General features: G+C 43.2%; 1 protein-coding gene across 1 annotated transcript; it reads right to left on the reverse strand.

The window, feature by feature from the left end:
• Positions 1–901: 901 nt before the first annotated feature.
• On the reverse strand, positions 902–12,091 carry GJA10 (gap junction protein alpha 10). The gene is made up of 3 exons (XM_074820766.1): positions 11,938–12,091; positions 7,434–8,850; positions 902–940 (listed from the first exon to the last, which is right to left on the reverse strand). Exons 2-3 carry the CDS (start codon positions 8,832–8,834, stop codon positions 902–904), a joined length of 1,440 nt encoding a protein of 479 aa, XP_074676867.1. The 5' UTR covers positions 8,835–8,850; positions 11,938–12,091.
• Positions 12,092–15,024: the final 2,933 nt, after the last annotated feature.

The raw sequence follows: 15,024 nt of genomic DNA on the forward strand, positions 1-15,024 counted from the left end.
CCCAGATACACAAGTGGAAGGACTGCTTTCTTGGACCACATACAACCCAGAAATCCAACCCTCCAGAGCTAGACTGTCCTGGCAAACTGAAAATGAGCTCTTTTTGGCTTTGCTTGGCTTTCAGCTTCTATATATGAACCAGTCAGACAGTGAAGGGTGTAGGATTTTCATGACCCTGAGGTGATACCTTGCAGATCTTCTTGAACAGCAAACTGAAGCAATGCACAGATGTTTGGCACTTAAATAAAGTTCTTGATTTTACCTCATTTCAATTTGGAAGCCGAAAGTATTAGCTACAAAGAGGCTACATTAGCATGGAAAGCCTCTATCAGAGCTTGAGGACTGCATTAGCTCAGGCAGATGGGCAGCAGCATATTCTTCAGCCAGTTTTTATTCTCTCTCAAATTCTCTGTGCCTTCAGATTCCTGGAGTGTTTCTTCTATTTTTTGTTCATTGTCTTCTGAAGCCTTGGCAGATAGAGGCCACATAGCCTTCCAGGTTACTTTCACATCAAACTAACCCTCTCTTGTAGGTGCCTTGAGTTTTCCATTGCCTTGAAGGTCTATGGTTCAGGCTGGTTTCTGATATGAACACTACTAGCATGCACAACAAGTTGTACATCGCAAAATGTTCTCCCAAAGACACAAAGCTATTTCTGCAGTGGCAGCACACACTAACCAGATCTGGCTCAGTCTATGTGAGAAAAATCTTGAGTGGTGGAGCGAGCTACCCATTAACAGCAGCAGAGTACAGTATGGTTGGGATTGGTGTTAAAAAGGAGGAATAAAGGTTTTGCTTTCTTTATTATGAATTTAGCATTATAGCCACAGGAGAGGGGAACAGCAACAGATAGTCTGTTTAAAGCAGTTTGTCCATTAATTTATTTCTTCTCAGAATGTCGTTACTTTTTCATGATAGATGATAGTTCTAGGAGCATGCTCTGAAAGATAACAAGAGAAAGAAAGCATGAAGTTGAATTGGCTTAAAGAAGAAATAGAAATGTTATCATAGTAATTAACGCCAACATATACATAGTTGGGAAGGTGGGAATCTGGTGCTTAGCTGACAACACACCTTGCAGGGCTTTGTTCGATGCTAAGGGGAGGGTGGGGAGAGGGGGAACACCTTGTTTTTAAACCAAAATAAACACATTAATCCCTGAAGTAACTTACTTGAAAACAGTGGACCCATCCTAGAGCCCTTACTTTGCATGTTAAGGGGTTTTGTGTATTTTTGCTTTAAAACCTTACAAAGATGGACTCAATTAAGTGAGTTCCACTTTCTAAAATCCATCTTATCGGTTTGTTGCTGCACAAAGCCTCAGAGGGGTTCATTAGTTGTCAGCTGCTGCTGACCCCCAAAGTTCGTCTGTGTTTGTGCAACTGGTGAATGGTTACCTTTGGGTGATCATGTAGCTTTTGCAGAATAATTGGTACACTGGCTGTCATCACCACAAGCTTCTCCTGAGTGCTCCAGGGCAGAATAAAACTACTATGGAATTTAATTTTAAAAAAAAAAAAAAAAAGACTGGTGTTTGCATATAAAAACTATACGAAACCAGCAGTAGTTACCAGAAGGTGTAAATGTGAATACCTTTAAGGTTTCTCAAACATCCTAGAGGAACACAGGGTTTCACCAGTCCCTTACCCGACCTGTCAGTTTTCCTGGCAGAGCTCAGCTGTCTAAATACTCCTCCGCAGTTATGAGGTTTGTTATTTCAATGTACGTGCACTCAAACTGTTCCCAGCCCCAGGAGCAAGGGCGGGTGAGCAGCTAGTTAAATGAGTGGATATTTATTCCTCAAGTGTTGTTGAAAGGGTAAGTAAACATTCCTTGTTCTGGAGAAGACTGCAAGCATTCAGGCTGAATAGCAGCAGCTCTCTCTTTCATATCCTGCTCACTATGGAGTATTTTCCCAGTGGGTAAAAGGCTCAAAGCTGAATGGAGAATCGAGATGTAGAAGAGGAATTGAACAGCACAGAGGAATAAAAAAGCAATGCAGTGAGGGAAACCGGACTCATTTCCCCAACTTTGGCAGAGCCAGGAGACTTCAGCCCCAGAGACTTTTCTTTTCTGCAAATGAATAAAATCAGCAGCCCTATCTCAGTCCTGCTCTGTGAGCTGAGAGTATCGGCTTTACCAGCTGTTTCATTATCAGCTTTATCCCCCTCATTCACCATGAGGAGGGGGCCTTGCTTTTAAAGATACATTGATTATTTTGTAACCAAAAATAATAGGCTTAAAGAAATGACAGTTGAAAACACAGGGCTCTTTGGAGAAGAGGGTGGTCTAAAGAATAAGGAATGGACGTGGGGGTAAGGAAAACTCAGCACTTCCTCAAAAACAAAAATCTGAAATAGAGGTTCTAAAATGCCTAATTCTATCTGTAATTTTGGTTTCCCAGGAGAGTGGTTCAGCTAAAATATTGCTAAGAATATTATAGATCATCTAATGACTTCCAATTTTGGTTTATGATTCCAGGAATTTATCTTGGCTCAATGAAGAAACAAAACCATTAGATTATGTCAAGTCTCCCTATCTTCTTGGTGTATCCTTGGGTACTCTAGCAAGAGGACTAGCACAGTAGTTCTCTCAGTGCAAGTTTAGGCTTGGGGTGCAAATACGATAACCTAGTTCCAAATCATCTGCAGGATGGTGCCTTTGTGAGAAGAGTTGCCAATCCAGCGTAGATACTCCCAATCCCAGTTAGCAAAATTAAAACTCATAGGTTTTAGAGCACACATTGGGATTCTTTAGAAAATTATTATATATAGGCCAAAAAGAAGTGTTGCTGGACATGCTCAGGTAGCATGTAACTGGAGTCTTCTGCTTTAGAAAGGCAGAGAGAGACACAGCTAGCAAAAGACTTCAAACACAGCTGGCAATGAAATATCACACAGCTTCCAGTTTGTAGAAATGTTTGCGTTCAGCTGTTGAATTGTGATGACACTGTGACACTCTGAAGATGCAATCCCAAGTTGTGGCCAGACTCAGCTGAGCTTTCTGATGTTCTGCAATCATTCTTTTGGTTTGTAGAGAATGGCCAAGGAGGAAGACTGCTTGATGCTGGCAAAGGGTGAATTCAGAAGTGAAGTTCTCTCCCTTTCTAACTGTTCAGTTAGAGTGCTCAGATCTCTGATTTTCATCCCCCCAGAGAGAAAAAGAGAGCTATTCGATGGTCCCAATGGCTTCACACAGTCTTGCACGCATGAGGCAGTGAGACAATACCCCTTAGTGCAATGCTCCAAGACCTAGATGACTATTATAGGCTGTAATTCCTGGCCCTGCCTATTTTCAAGAGTGCACAGATTGTATCTGTACTAGTTATATACCGACCTTTGACTGCATCATCCTATTAATTTTATCAGACTTAAAAATGTGTCATGCACCAGTCAAGGGCCTGATTGGTGCAAAATATGGGTTTTTTTTTCCTCATAATGTCATTTATGTGCAGAATCCTAGTGACACCAGCATAATTCCTACACACCTTTGTGAATCCAACTCCCAGTTGTTGTTTGTGATTGCAGTTATACTAAATTCAGTGCAGCTCTCTTCCCTGAGTTGTGAGTGAAAAGCAGCCATTTAAGGCCTGCTTGCCTAAGGGAGGCTGGCAGACTAGGACCGTGCAGAAGGTGCCCCCTGGCTCCATAGCTGTATCTCCCCTTAAATAAAAGTTAAAATGTGACAAGAGATTAAAAACTTAGGGCAGAACTATGTGTATACCCATGATATCTCTTAGAAATAAGATACCATATATTCTCTAGTATGTGTCCTCTAAGTGATCCTTGGAAATGATTCGCTTGGAGACAGTCATCAGTGAATAAATTGTTTGCTATCTCTTCAAAGCAAGCTGACTGTGTTCCTCAGTAGCGAGGTTTTGGAGGCTTGCAGATAACCTTTTTTCAGCTGTACACAGATGCTGAACTCCCCAGTCAATGTAGAGTTTTCTAATGCTATTTATCCCAGATCTCCATCAAGTTGAGATTAGCTCACCCGTATAGTCGGTGATGCTCTTCTCACTATGTTTAGGTGGACTGAAATCAGCTGGAAATTATCATCATGTCATGCAGTGGCTCCTTCTGTGCTTTGCTGTGTGTTTTCCCCAATGCAATGAAGGTCCAGTTTTGGTGGTTTGTCCTCAGACCTTAATAGATCTAAAGTCTGACCAGCAGTGGCTGAAAGAAAAGGGATTTTTTCCCAATGTCTCCCTTGAGAAACCTTTAGCCTAATAAATTTTTCAAGATTTCTACCTCTCTTGTTTTTGCTTCCCAATCTGAATAATGGATAGCTTTGGACAATGCGATAACCAAGAAACTGCATAGAGTATGAAGAATGAGTGTCTTGGGTGTAAAACTAAACAGTTGGAGCGTAAATATTTTTTCAAGGTTTTATGCCACAGTTGGACATGAAATGAAGAAATGGCTCTTCACCTCCACCAGTTCCAGACGAGGACGTTTTAAATAACCTTGTTAGTTTGCATTGTGGCCAAACATGGTTGGTCTGTACAAATGCTACCAATGGGAAGGACATTTCTTCTTTTATATATATAGCTGGTCTGGTTTGAACAGAAGTCTGAAAAGTTGAGGAATCCTCATGTCAAATATGCATTTTGTATTCAATATTCTATTGAGTTGTTTCATGAGGGGTTTCAGTGAAGGATTGAATGCATTCTCTCTTAAGGGTCCAAAGTAACCTTTCCTCCAAAGAGGAAGTCCTAAGAAGAATTTCCAGTTCCCTTTTTGAGGGATGCAGTTTTGTACTTCCTTGGAAAAAATCACTTGATCATGACCTGGCTAACTACTTACTACCCACCACCTAGTCTTCATGGTTTGATCAAGAGGGTGCAATACATCATGAGAGATAACTTTTACAACGTTTAGTCATCCCTAACAATAATTATTTATCTGTTAGAAACTCAAGTTTGGTGCGGAAATGGCATTGGTAATATTGGTCAAAAAAAATCTCATCACTGGCTTAAAGTCAGGCATCCATAACTATACCATTAGATTTGTTCAGTGCTTTCAATGCCATGACTCACAAGATGCGGCTGACTTGTATGCAGACCCTTGCAGTATCAGATGGACTGATTCTGTGTAGCTTTGAGATTTTCCTTTCAGCTAAGAAAGCTACAGTGGTTGTGGGCAGCTGCAGTTGTCCTGCTGTCTTAGCACGAAGCGTGGGTATGTGTTTGATTGGAGGTTGCCAGAATGGTTGTTGAGGTGAAAGTGATACTTTCCGCATTGAGTTGATACTTCTCTTTCATTGAGCTAATGCAAATAATGCTGCAGACAAATTCTGGCAGAATGGTACAGGTGAAGGGAGAAAGAGAACATTTGAACCAGTGTGGAACTAAAGATGATAGTTCAGGAAAGTTATCAAAGAAAATTGAAGAACAGTGTCAATTCCGCTATGGTTTTGCTCCATTTGGCTATCCAGCTTAGATTAGTAAAATCCAGGTTAGAATAGACTGTATTTTGACTGTTTACAAAATGTTTGTGCATGTAGATTCATTGTTATGTTAAAAAGTGTCTGTCCTTTCTCTGCATTACTGCTGCAAGTCACTACTAATCAGTCATGGCAGTAGCTAATATTTTTTTGTGTGCATCATTTGGAATTTTTTAAATACAATTCATTTTAAGTACTTTTTTTTTTAGATAGCATCACTAATTTTTGGATGCTCCTGTCACACAGATAAATCTAATCATACACAACTCTAATCTTTTATCTAAACATTAATATGTGACAATTGTCTCCTGGAAGTCAAATTAAAACAAATCAAACCAATCCTGAGGGTCTTTGACAACCAGAATTAAATATTGAATATAGGAATTGGGAAATACAGACCAGAAGGATATACAAGCTTTAATGCCCAGATTCAACATTTTTGTGATGCACCAGCATATTTATGTTTGAATTGGTATTCATAGAATGCCGTAGCAATGCTAGCAGTAAAGTGCATTTGCCAAAATCTTGACTCAGTTGTCTATAGAAGCACCTTTACTTTAAAGTATCATGTGCTGTAAACAGAAGCAACTGGTAGCATACCTACCTGAGTCACATTTTAAAATGCTAGTAGCAGTCCCATACATAATGATCCCCAAAGGCAGCATGCCAGAAGAGTGTTACTTTCAAGAGTAATGACATTGCTTTGCAAAGTGACTATGCTCCTCTGCAAGATCTCCCCTGGAAGATAGCATCGTTGTCATTAAACAGTAAAAGCTGCCAGGCAACTTCTGTGAGTTCTCAACAGGGTACTACTGAAATTCTGTCTTGCTTGAATAACATTTTGCACTTCACCTTTTTAAAGAGCCTTCTCGCCTGCGTATCAAAAACCAGCAGATTGACAGATTGGACTCTAGGCTCTCTCACTGTGTTAGAAACATCAAAGTGGAAAGCAGTTAAATTGCATCTAAGTGACAATTTAACATGGCTTAGGCTGACTATATATTGTAGAAACTGTAACTCCATGAAAACTGGAACCCACAAACAGGTTTGTGTTGAGCGATGTGTAACAGTGACTTCTGCTTCTTACCACAAAAGAGTTGAAGTTGTTTGTTTGGTTTAGTTTGCTTTGTATTTAGGAAAAGTATTTATTTTTAGGAAGAGTGAGAAAAAAATTCAACAGAAGCTATAACTTCGAGTATTGTGTGAAGTAATCTTCTATTTACTACATGCCCTATAAAAAGGATTTAAGGGCTTGCTCCTGCAAGGATTTGTAAAGGAGCTGTTTTCCTCTCAGAGGACAAATCCTGTGATCTGAGGCAATTGGAATTTAAATTACTTAAAAAAACCCTCTTCTTGGTTCTTGAATGCAAGCACTGTATCTTATCAACACCAGCTGTAAGTGAGCTTAGAGCGTGTGGCCAAAGAATAAGAACAGCTGCCGAAAATGCGATTCTGCAGTCGCTGGCTCTGGCATAGCAGTTAGTTGGTGCTTTACATGCAGATCTTTTGATTTATTCACTGAGTAATTATTCAACTCGGTGGCCACCGCTGGGAGAAAACTCCTGGAACTGAGAGAAGTTGAGCCATGGAACTCAACGCACTCAAGACTTCTCTTTCTTACAGCCTCAAGCAGGCTGGAGCTGAACAAGTTTCTCCTGGGACGGTCCTCGTCGAGCCTACTGGGATGATGTAACGAGTATAAGGGCGCGGAGATGCGGTGACTTAGAGATCCTCAGGACTCGGTGATTTCCTAGTGATGTTTTTGCTTTCACTGTAGAAGGGGACCAAGCGCGCGGGAGCTCGGCTTGATCCGGGAGGGTGCGAGGCGTCAGGGAGGTGTCGGAGGACCTGCTCAAGCCTCCCTGCCCCCTGGCTCTCCCCCTCCTCCTAGGGGTCGGGACAGGCAGTCAGGGGCCCCCGCCCCGCCCGGGACCCCTCGCCGCCCCCCTCCCGCGGGTTGTCCCGGGGGGTCGCGGGGCGCTACTTGCCATCGACATGCGGCGTGACATGGCGGCGGCCGACGGCGGGCTGCTGGGCGAGCTGCCCTCGTCGCGGTGCTTCCCCTCCGAGCCGAAGCCGGAGCCGGAGCCCGAGCCCGAGCCCGAGCCGGGTCCGGAGCGGGGGCCGGGCCCGGAGCCGCCGCGGGAGGCGGCGCTCTCGCTGCCGCTGCCCGCCCGGCTGCCGGTGAGGACGCGGGAGAGGAAGCTGGACTTGCGGGTGCCCGGGCAGTGCCCGCTGTCCGGGGAGTCGCCGTGCCCCTCGTCCAGGTCGCGGCAGATGCTGACGAGGCTGTGGGGGCGGGGCACCCTGCGCGGGGCGGCCGCCGCCCCCCCGCCCCCCGCCGCCGCCGCCGCCAGCGGCACCTCCTCGCTGCTGGAGGAGGGCGGCGGCCGCTGTCCGTGGTGCTGCGCAGTGCCGTGCCGCCGCCGTGGCGGGGGGGCCCCGCGGAGCTCTCCGCGGTGCTGGCGGCCCGGCGGCCCCGCCGCGGGAGGGGGAGCGGGAGCGGGAGCGTGGGGCGGCGGCGGCGGCGGCGTGGCCGCGGCGGGGCGCGGCGGAGAGGCGTCGCCGGCCGGGCAGGCCGGCAGCATCACGGAGCTCTTCTTGGAGTTGAGGAGGCTGTTGTCCTCCTCGGCGGGGCCTGCCGGCCGCCGCCGCCGCCCGTAGAGGCTCTTGTGGATCTTCTTGAGGCCCAGGTGGGCGATTTCTAGGATGTTGAGGAACAGGGAGACCGCAGCGATGCTGTTCATGAAAACCATAAAGATGGTCTTCTCTGTGGGTCGGGACACAAAGCAATCCACGGTGTTAGGGCAAGGGGGCCGAGTGCATTTGTAGAGGGGGGTCATGTGAAACCCGTATAAAAGATACTGACCTATCATAAAGCCCACTTCGACCACCGAACGGGTCAGGATATGTAGGACATAGGTGCGCAGCAGGGACCCTCTCAGGGGTGCCTTATTCACTTTCTTCTGTTCCTCCAGCTTACGCAGTTCCCTCTCCAACCGCCTCTGCTCCTCGGGCATGGGCTCCAGATCTTCTAGCTGAGCCCGCAGGTGGGCTTTCTTCTTCTGTCGCTCTTTCTCGAGAGCTCTTAGTCTGTAGAGCGCATGGCCCATGTAAACTAGAGATGGAGAAGAGACAAATACGATCTGCAGTACCCAGTATCTGATCAAAGAGATGGGGAAGGCTTTGTCATAACAGATATTGCTGCAGCCAGGTTGCTCTGTGTTGCAGATGAATTCAGACTGCTCATCGTCCCAGACATCTTCAGCAGCCACTCCCAGCACCAGCATCCGGAATATGAACAGGATTGTGAGCCAGATTTTGCCAACTATGGTGGAGTGGATGTGCACTTCTTCAAGGATGCTGCCCAACAGGTTCCAGTCTCCCATGGTCAGAAGTTCCTATCTGAAATGTGAAAAAAAAAAAAAAAAAAAAAAAAGTTATTTTCATACAATACTGGATTTCTTTTGGAAATGGCCTTTTAACGTATTTTTTTTTTTAAATAATGATCGTTCATATACATTCTTCTGATAACAAGGGAGCTCTTAGAAGTTCATCATTATTTTCTATTTAATGGGTCTTTAAATGAAGGCAGACTTTATGATTACTGGTGAAAGATGCAAATGTGAGATTATTTTAAGCTTAAGAGAGATTGATTTCAGCTGCAAGCCACAGTACTTCTTAACTGCCTACAGTTTTACACTATTTTCTTCCCACTAGGAAAGATAATTTTTTTCACTTTGCAAATCCTTTGCCAATTTGTAGTTGAATTCTACACCCACTCCATTCCACTGTCTGTGGCTTTGCCGTAGTTTTGGGTGAAAACCAACTAGGATAATACATAACACTCATGGCTTTCATTTGCTCAATAAAACTTTGAGAAGTATCCTAGAACTGCAACAGAAAAATGTTTGATTTTGTACCTCCAGGTAGCAACATTATTAGTGCCATCCATCCAATATTTCCCCATCTACCAGAAGTTTCTCCCTTGGATTCCTAAAACTACAAATACACAGCTAATTTACACATAGCTGTACATGCACAAGTAGTCTAAATTCTAGGAAAATGTTAATAAATTAAGAGTGCTTCTAGGACTAATATCTTCAATTTTATGCATTTAAAGTCTTACTGAATCACCAAGACTTTGTCTTAATTATAAATTTCAACATATGTGATAAATAAAACAGGGATTACATAATGGAGTGTGAGTGTGAGATGATCTTTTTAACTACCTCTTTCCCAGAAGCTCTTTGATTCACCAGCAAATTGATCTACAATCTGCTGTCAGATGTTTGATTTCCAAGTCACTTCTCTGGAAACTGTTCAGGAGCTTCAGGTAATGTGGAGAATTGAAATGTAAAGTATTTGTCTCTTTATTTGTGAATGCCCTGCACATTCAGTGTCGTGTCCCTGGAATTCTTTCTGCTAACGTGGTAATAAAATATTGAAAGCCACACATCTACCTTAGGCTTCACACTTAAATATTTTATGCTACTGTATTTTCAAAACTTCCAAAATTCCACTAAACCACAAAGTGTAATTTCTAAGAGTTTTAAGAGTGGCTGGTTGCAGTACCCAAAATCTTACACAGTTTTAATTGATAGCACAGCTGGGTGATATCACCATTACCAATATAGCTTGGTTATGGTTTATGATGTGATCCCCCATAGCATGATTCTGCTTGAAGGCTGTATTTATCCACACTGCAATTAAAGATTTTCAATTGTAACCAACAGTGCAGTCATCCTCTGCATAGGCATCCTACAGACTTTATTATTTCTGCAAATTTGAATCTATACTATGAACTTCCCTTCTGGCACAGGGAACTGGTTGAGGAAACCTATCCAGTCAAGCAATTTCTTAGGTGCTGAGACATACTTGGAATATCTCCTTTCCTCCCATGTATATCATTGAAATAAGACACATGAAAAAAAGTCAGCAAGAATTATTGTAGTCCATTTTCCTCACCTTTTAAAGAACAATGTCAGATCTTTCTTCTGACTTCATATGGATTTTATTCAGCACAGATATCAAATTGTTGCAATGTCATAGGTCAGGTAGTTGTAAAGATGTTCATATGTTGAAATGTTGACGGGAAAATGTTACATCTCGAGCTAACAATGTTGGACCTGTTTTTTCAAGCTTGGGAGTGCTGATACAGAATAGTTCACCTTCGGTAAAGCCAGTAGCGATTTACACAGAGCAAGCTCTCAAACCCAGAGTACTCAAGAGGCCAAGTACAAGTGGGTGACACTTGCTGATTGCTCTGTGCCACTTCCCCTGAAAGGGAACTGAATGATGGCAACGCAACAGTTAAGCAAAGGAACACTGAGTATATTTGCTGCCTTTGTGAAAGGCTCATCCTTCACTGAAATTGATAGACTCCACAAAAAAAAAACCCAAACCAACAAATAAGTGAGATGCTAAAATGTAAATGCAGGAATAAAAGGGAAAGGAGACATGTTTTAATCCCAGAGATGAAATGCTAGCATCCCTCTAGAAGTAGGAATTATTATTGCCCATTTTGGAATAGAAAGTAAATGTAACCATTTGGGGTAAGAGAGGACAAGAAGAGGAGTATAAACATATCTCTCTGGCTCTACAGGTGTGTTTGTTTCTTAAGTTGTTTTTACCAGTATTTAAACAACTCTGTCCTCACCTTTCCCTTATAAGAGCCGACAGGAGAGTAATTGTAGGAGTGGTCTAATTCACTAAATGAGCTTATTATACCAAGACACTTTCCCTCAAATCTGCACTGGTAGAACCACAGTATAAATACTGACATGCAGAATGTTGTGTATAAAGTAAAGAGGTTAGTCTAGAGTCATGAAAGTCAGGGTTTATAAGAAATCAGACAAAACTACTTTACAACCTTGTCATAGCAATGTGCTTCCAATTTTTCCATCTTTCCCTTTCTTGGTCTTATTTGAGTTCTGTGTAACAGAGTAATTTCAGTTTACTGTAAGAGAGTAATTTCAAATATCAAAGTTATCATTATTTCCAGTCTACTAGTAGTCTAGAAATTCTAGTATCCTAGTATGTTAGTGTAGTATACTAGAAGTATACCATTTTTAGTATAGATAGTACATACCTGAGACATTTCTCATCATACCATCCGACTACCTTTGTGTCTGTCCAAATATTTTTATATGGTTATTTCAAACAATAAAAATTCATGCATGTAATCAGTTAGAACCAGATGGAAACCCACTATTTCTCTTGGAAGAAGTTTCGTTATTTATTGTTTTTGTTACTCCTTTATTTTAAAGTTCATTTGGTCATTTGCCACTTTTCAAATCACTTCTATATTAAATTTATGCCAGGATTTCATCATCTGTGATTTGAAAAAGCAGTTAAATCTTAGATTTCTCATCAGAAAAAGTTAAATGCTAGGATGCAGATACTCCTGAGTTTAATTCATATTGCTTTGAGTCTGGCAGGGACCTGCCGGCTCCATACTGCCCTAAGAAGAGTTATTTTTCTGCTGCTTACCTTAGAAGAAAGCCCTTGGTTAGTCTATCTTAGAGCATTGCAGAAGGAGCACGAAGCGCTGCTGATTGATATAGCTCAGAGACCTTCCTTCAATGGTGCTAGGACATCTTTTTTTTTTTTTTTTTCCCAAGAACCAAAGCATAGACGTGGTACGCTGAGCAGATTTCTCGGTTCTTTGTAGCTGGATGCCAAGATCACTCAGTCTAAACTATCCATGCACGGTTTAAAAATCATCAGATGATAGGATGGTGCCTCTAGCCAAAATTATCATGTAATTATTTTAGTCATTGGCATCTAACAATGCCATTCCCTCAAGGCTCAATCTGTACGGCAAAAGTTTGCAATGTACCCTATGCCTTGTTTGAGTTGGTTCTTCAAACGTTACGCCTCTACCCAGCTCCCAGATGAAATTTTATTTTGTAAAATGGCTAAATAGACATCCTTTACAGTATGATAGATTCTTACATTTTCTTTACATTCCATTAGTTTCGCTTTGAATCAATGCCCAAGAATCGATCGGTCATGTCCGATTTCATACTCTGTTGCCTGGTGAGTTAATTTAGGATGCGTTAGACTGAGTCTTTGAAAATGGAGGCCACAGGAACCCAGGACTCAAGTCTTCAGTTCTTCAGCTGGGTTAAAAAGCCACCCCCAAGCCCATTCAGAATTTATATCTGTAAAAGACAAGATCTGAAAAAGGAAGATGATTTGCCAAAATAGGATTTTGTGAGAAATCAGGGCCACTAGAGCTGAGGTTCTGATACTAAGAGCTTCTGCTGTCTACTTCTGCCCAGGCCGAAATTTTATTGAAATCCCAAATACCCATTTTTTTTTCCTCTTGCTCCTGAACTTCTGGCCCTTTTCTTCCATCCTACAAGGTGCGTGACTGATTCGCACTTCAGCCTCTTCTCCTTAAAGCTATTCCCACTAACCAGTGGCCAGTTCTCAAAAGATGCTAGCCATACCTCTTCTTTGGGATTATCTCAGATTCATGTAACAGTGTGTCCTCTTTTGTACAAGCTGTACTCATCTTCCTGAAAGTCTTGTTTAAATGTGCCTGAGCCTTGCCCTGCAGCAGGTGAGGGGGTTACAGCATTTTCCTCTAGCCTCAGTCTAACGCAGCAGATGTATGGTTTATGCATCGTTACAAATTATTTTGGGGGCAGTAGTACTACCCTTTCTACTCATGAGAGATATGTTAATATTCATCCAAACCATCCAGACCTCCACAGGCCTTTCTCATCCATATGCTCTCACGCTCTCTCTCAAGCCCATGTACGGTCATACACCTGTCATTGGCATTTTATTTTCATGCCTCTTCTTTCCAAATTCGGTCACAAAGTCCCTAAGGCTTTACCTTGCTGCTTCAGTTGTCTCGGAGCTTCAGCTCAGGCCTGGGTGCCCTGTGCTGCCCTCACCAGAAGGTGTTATTGACCTGACATCTCCAGTGGTTTCCACAGCTCCCGGGTGTTTCTCAGGAACACCCTCTTCAGCTCTGCTCAGTGTGGAAACTTGAGAACTGGGCAAGAGCTGCAGCACCTACGATTTATTTATTCTGTTAGAAAATGTGCTTTGTCACTCACTGCAGAAGCAACTTGTTCTTGGCCCAGCACATTTCTGTCTCACCCCTTCTCCCCCTCAGCAGATCACAGCAGCAGAACCACAGGCTGCCTACCTCGCTCTGCCCTCAGAGTAACCTGGTTTAAGGTTCTAGTTTTCTCAGGGGACAGAAGAGGTGATAGTAGGCTGCTCAGGGGCAATTTGCCATGTTTCTGCTTTAGCAGCAGAATAATTGGTGTTAGACTGCTCATGCAAGCTTGTTAGTAGACCATACAATTAATTGTATGTGAAAGGGAAGCAGGGTCAGGGCACGGAGGTGGTGGGAGGAATCGGAATGAAGAACAGGAGTGTGGTGTAGTCCTTTGCATTTGGAGATGAGCAAGAATCTGTGGTGGCTGAGGACACTCCCTTGCTATAAGCACCTGCCCTAGGTGAAATCATCTTACAGTGTGAATGCTAACAGGTCGTGGGGGGACGGGGAGGTGTTAAGGGGAGCAGGGAATATCCTGGACATCAGAGAGATGGGACCTTAGCCAGTGACACCTGAGATGGGTAACTATGAGCAGCGGCAAGCTGGAACCAGCACAACTTCATGCCTGACCTTCCTGGACCAGAAGCAACCTCCATGCTGGGAAGCAGAGACCCAGGGAACAGAGTACTGGGGCGGGAGTTGGAGACAACCACATAGGGTAAAAGTACTAACCTTGCTGGTTCTTCAATAAACCCCAGTATCCAAATCCAGTATGGGGCGTTTACTCTTGTCTTGCCTGTGAGAGCACCTAAACTGTAAGTGGCAGCTATTACAGAATATCAGGTCCAAATACACTTTTTATAGCATTGTATCTTTTGATATTCTTGTCAGGGATTCACAGGTCTGAAAATCAGAAAAGGATCTATGTGGGAACTAATTGTAATCTTCTTGTAACACAGAGGGTAACATTTCTGATCCAGGGAGGTTGGAATTAGATGACCTTTAAGGTTGCTTCCAACCCAAACCATTCTATGATTCTATGATTTCCTTGTACTAATATATCACTATTCTGACATTCAGAACAGCTAACATTACAGGGTCAAAACTAAATCAAAGAGCACATGCTTTTTGCCATCTCACTGAGCCTCTGAAGGCAATGCACATGGAACAGTGAGCTGGACAACAGGCTGCAGCTGAAGCAATTCAAGCACAGGCATACTGAAATGCCAGGATGAGACTGCAGAATTTTACTGCCTTTAGCCAAAACCACTCCACGTACAGCATAACCTGACTGGCTAGAAACCCCTTGGTTTATTAAAAAAGTCACCTCACACTTGAACTTGCAGATTATTCCAGTTTACTACAGACAAACATTACTGGCACTAGACTTGCTCCTTCTGGGGCAAGTTGCCTTTCACAGGAAGATGAAGGCTACCTTACCTTTACAATATGAAATAAAACAGGCCAGGGACATCTTTGCAGCCCTCAGCACTGGCACAGCAGTACCCTCGGATGCCCCCATCCGAACTGCCTACTGAGACCTGCCCCTGCTCCAT

This window comes from Strix aluco, chromosome 3 (genome assembly GCF_031877795.1).
Source record: "Strix aluco isolate bStrAlu1 chromosome 3, bStrAlu1.hap1, whole genome shotgun sequence".
NCBI lineage: Eukaryota > Metazoa > Chordata > Aves > Strigiformes > Strigidae > Strix > Strix aluco.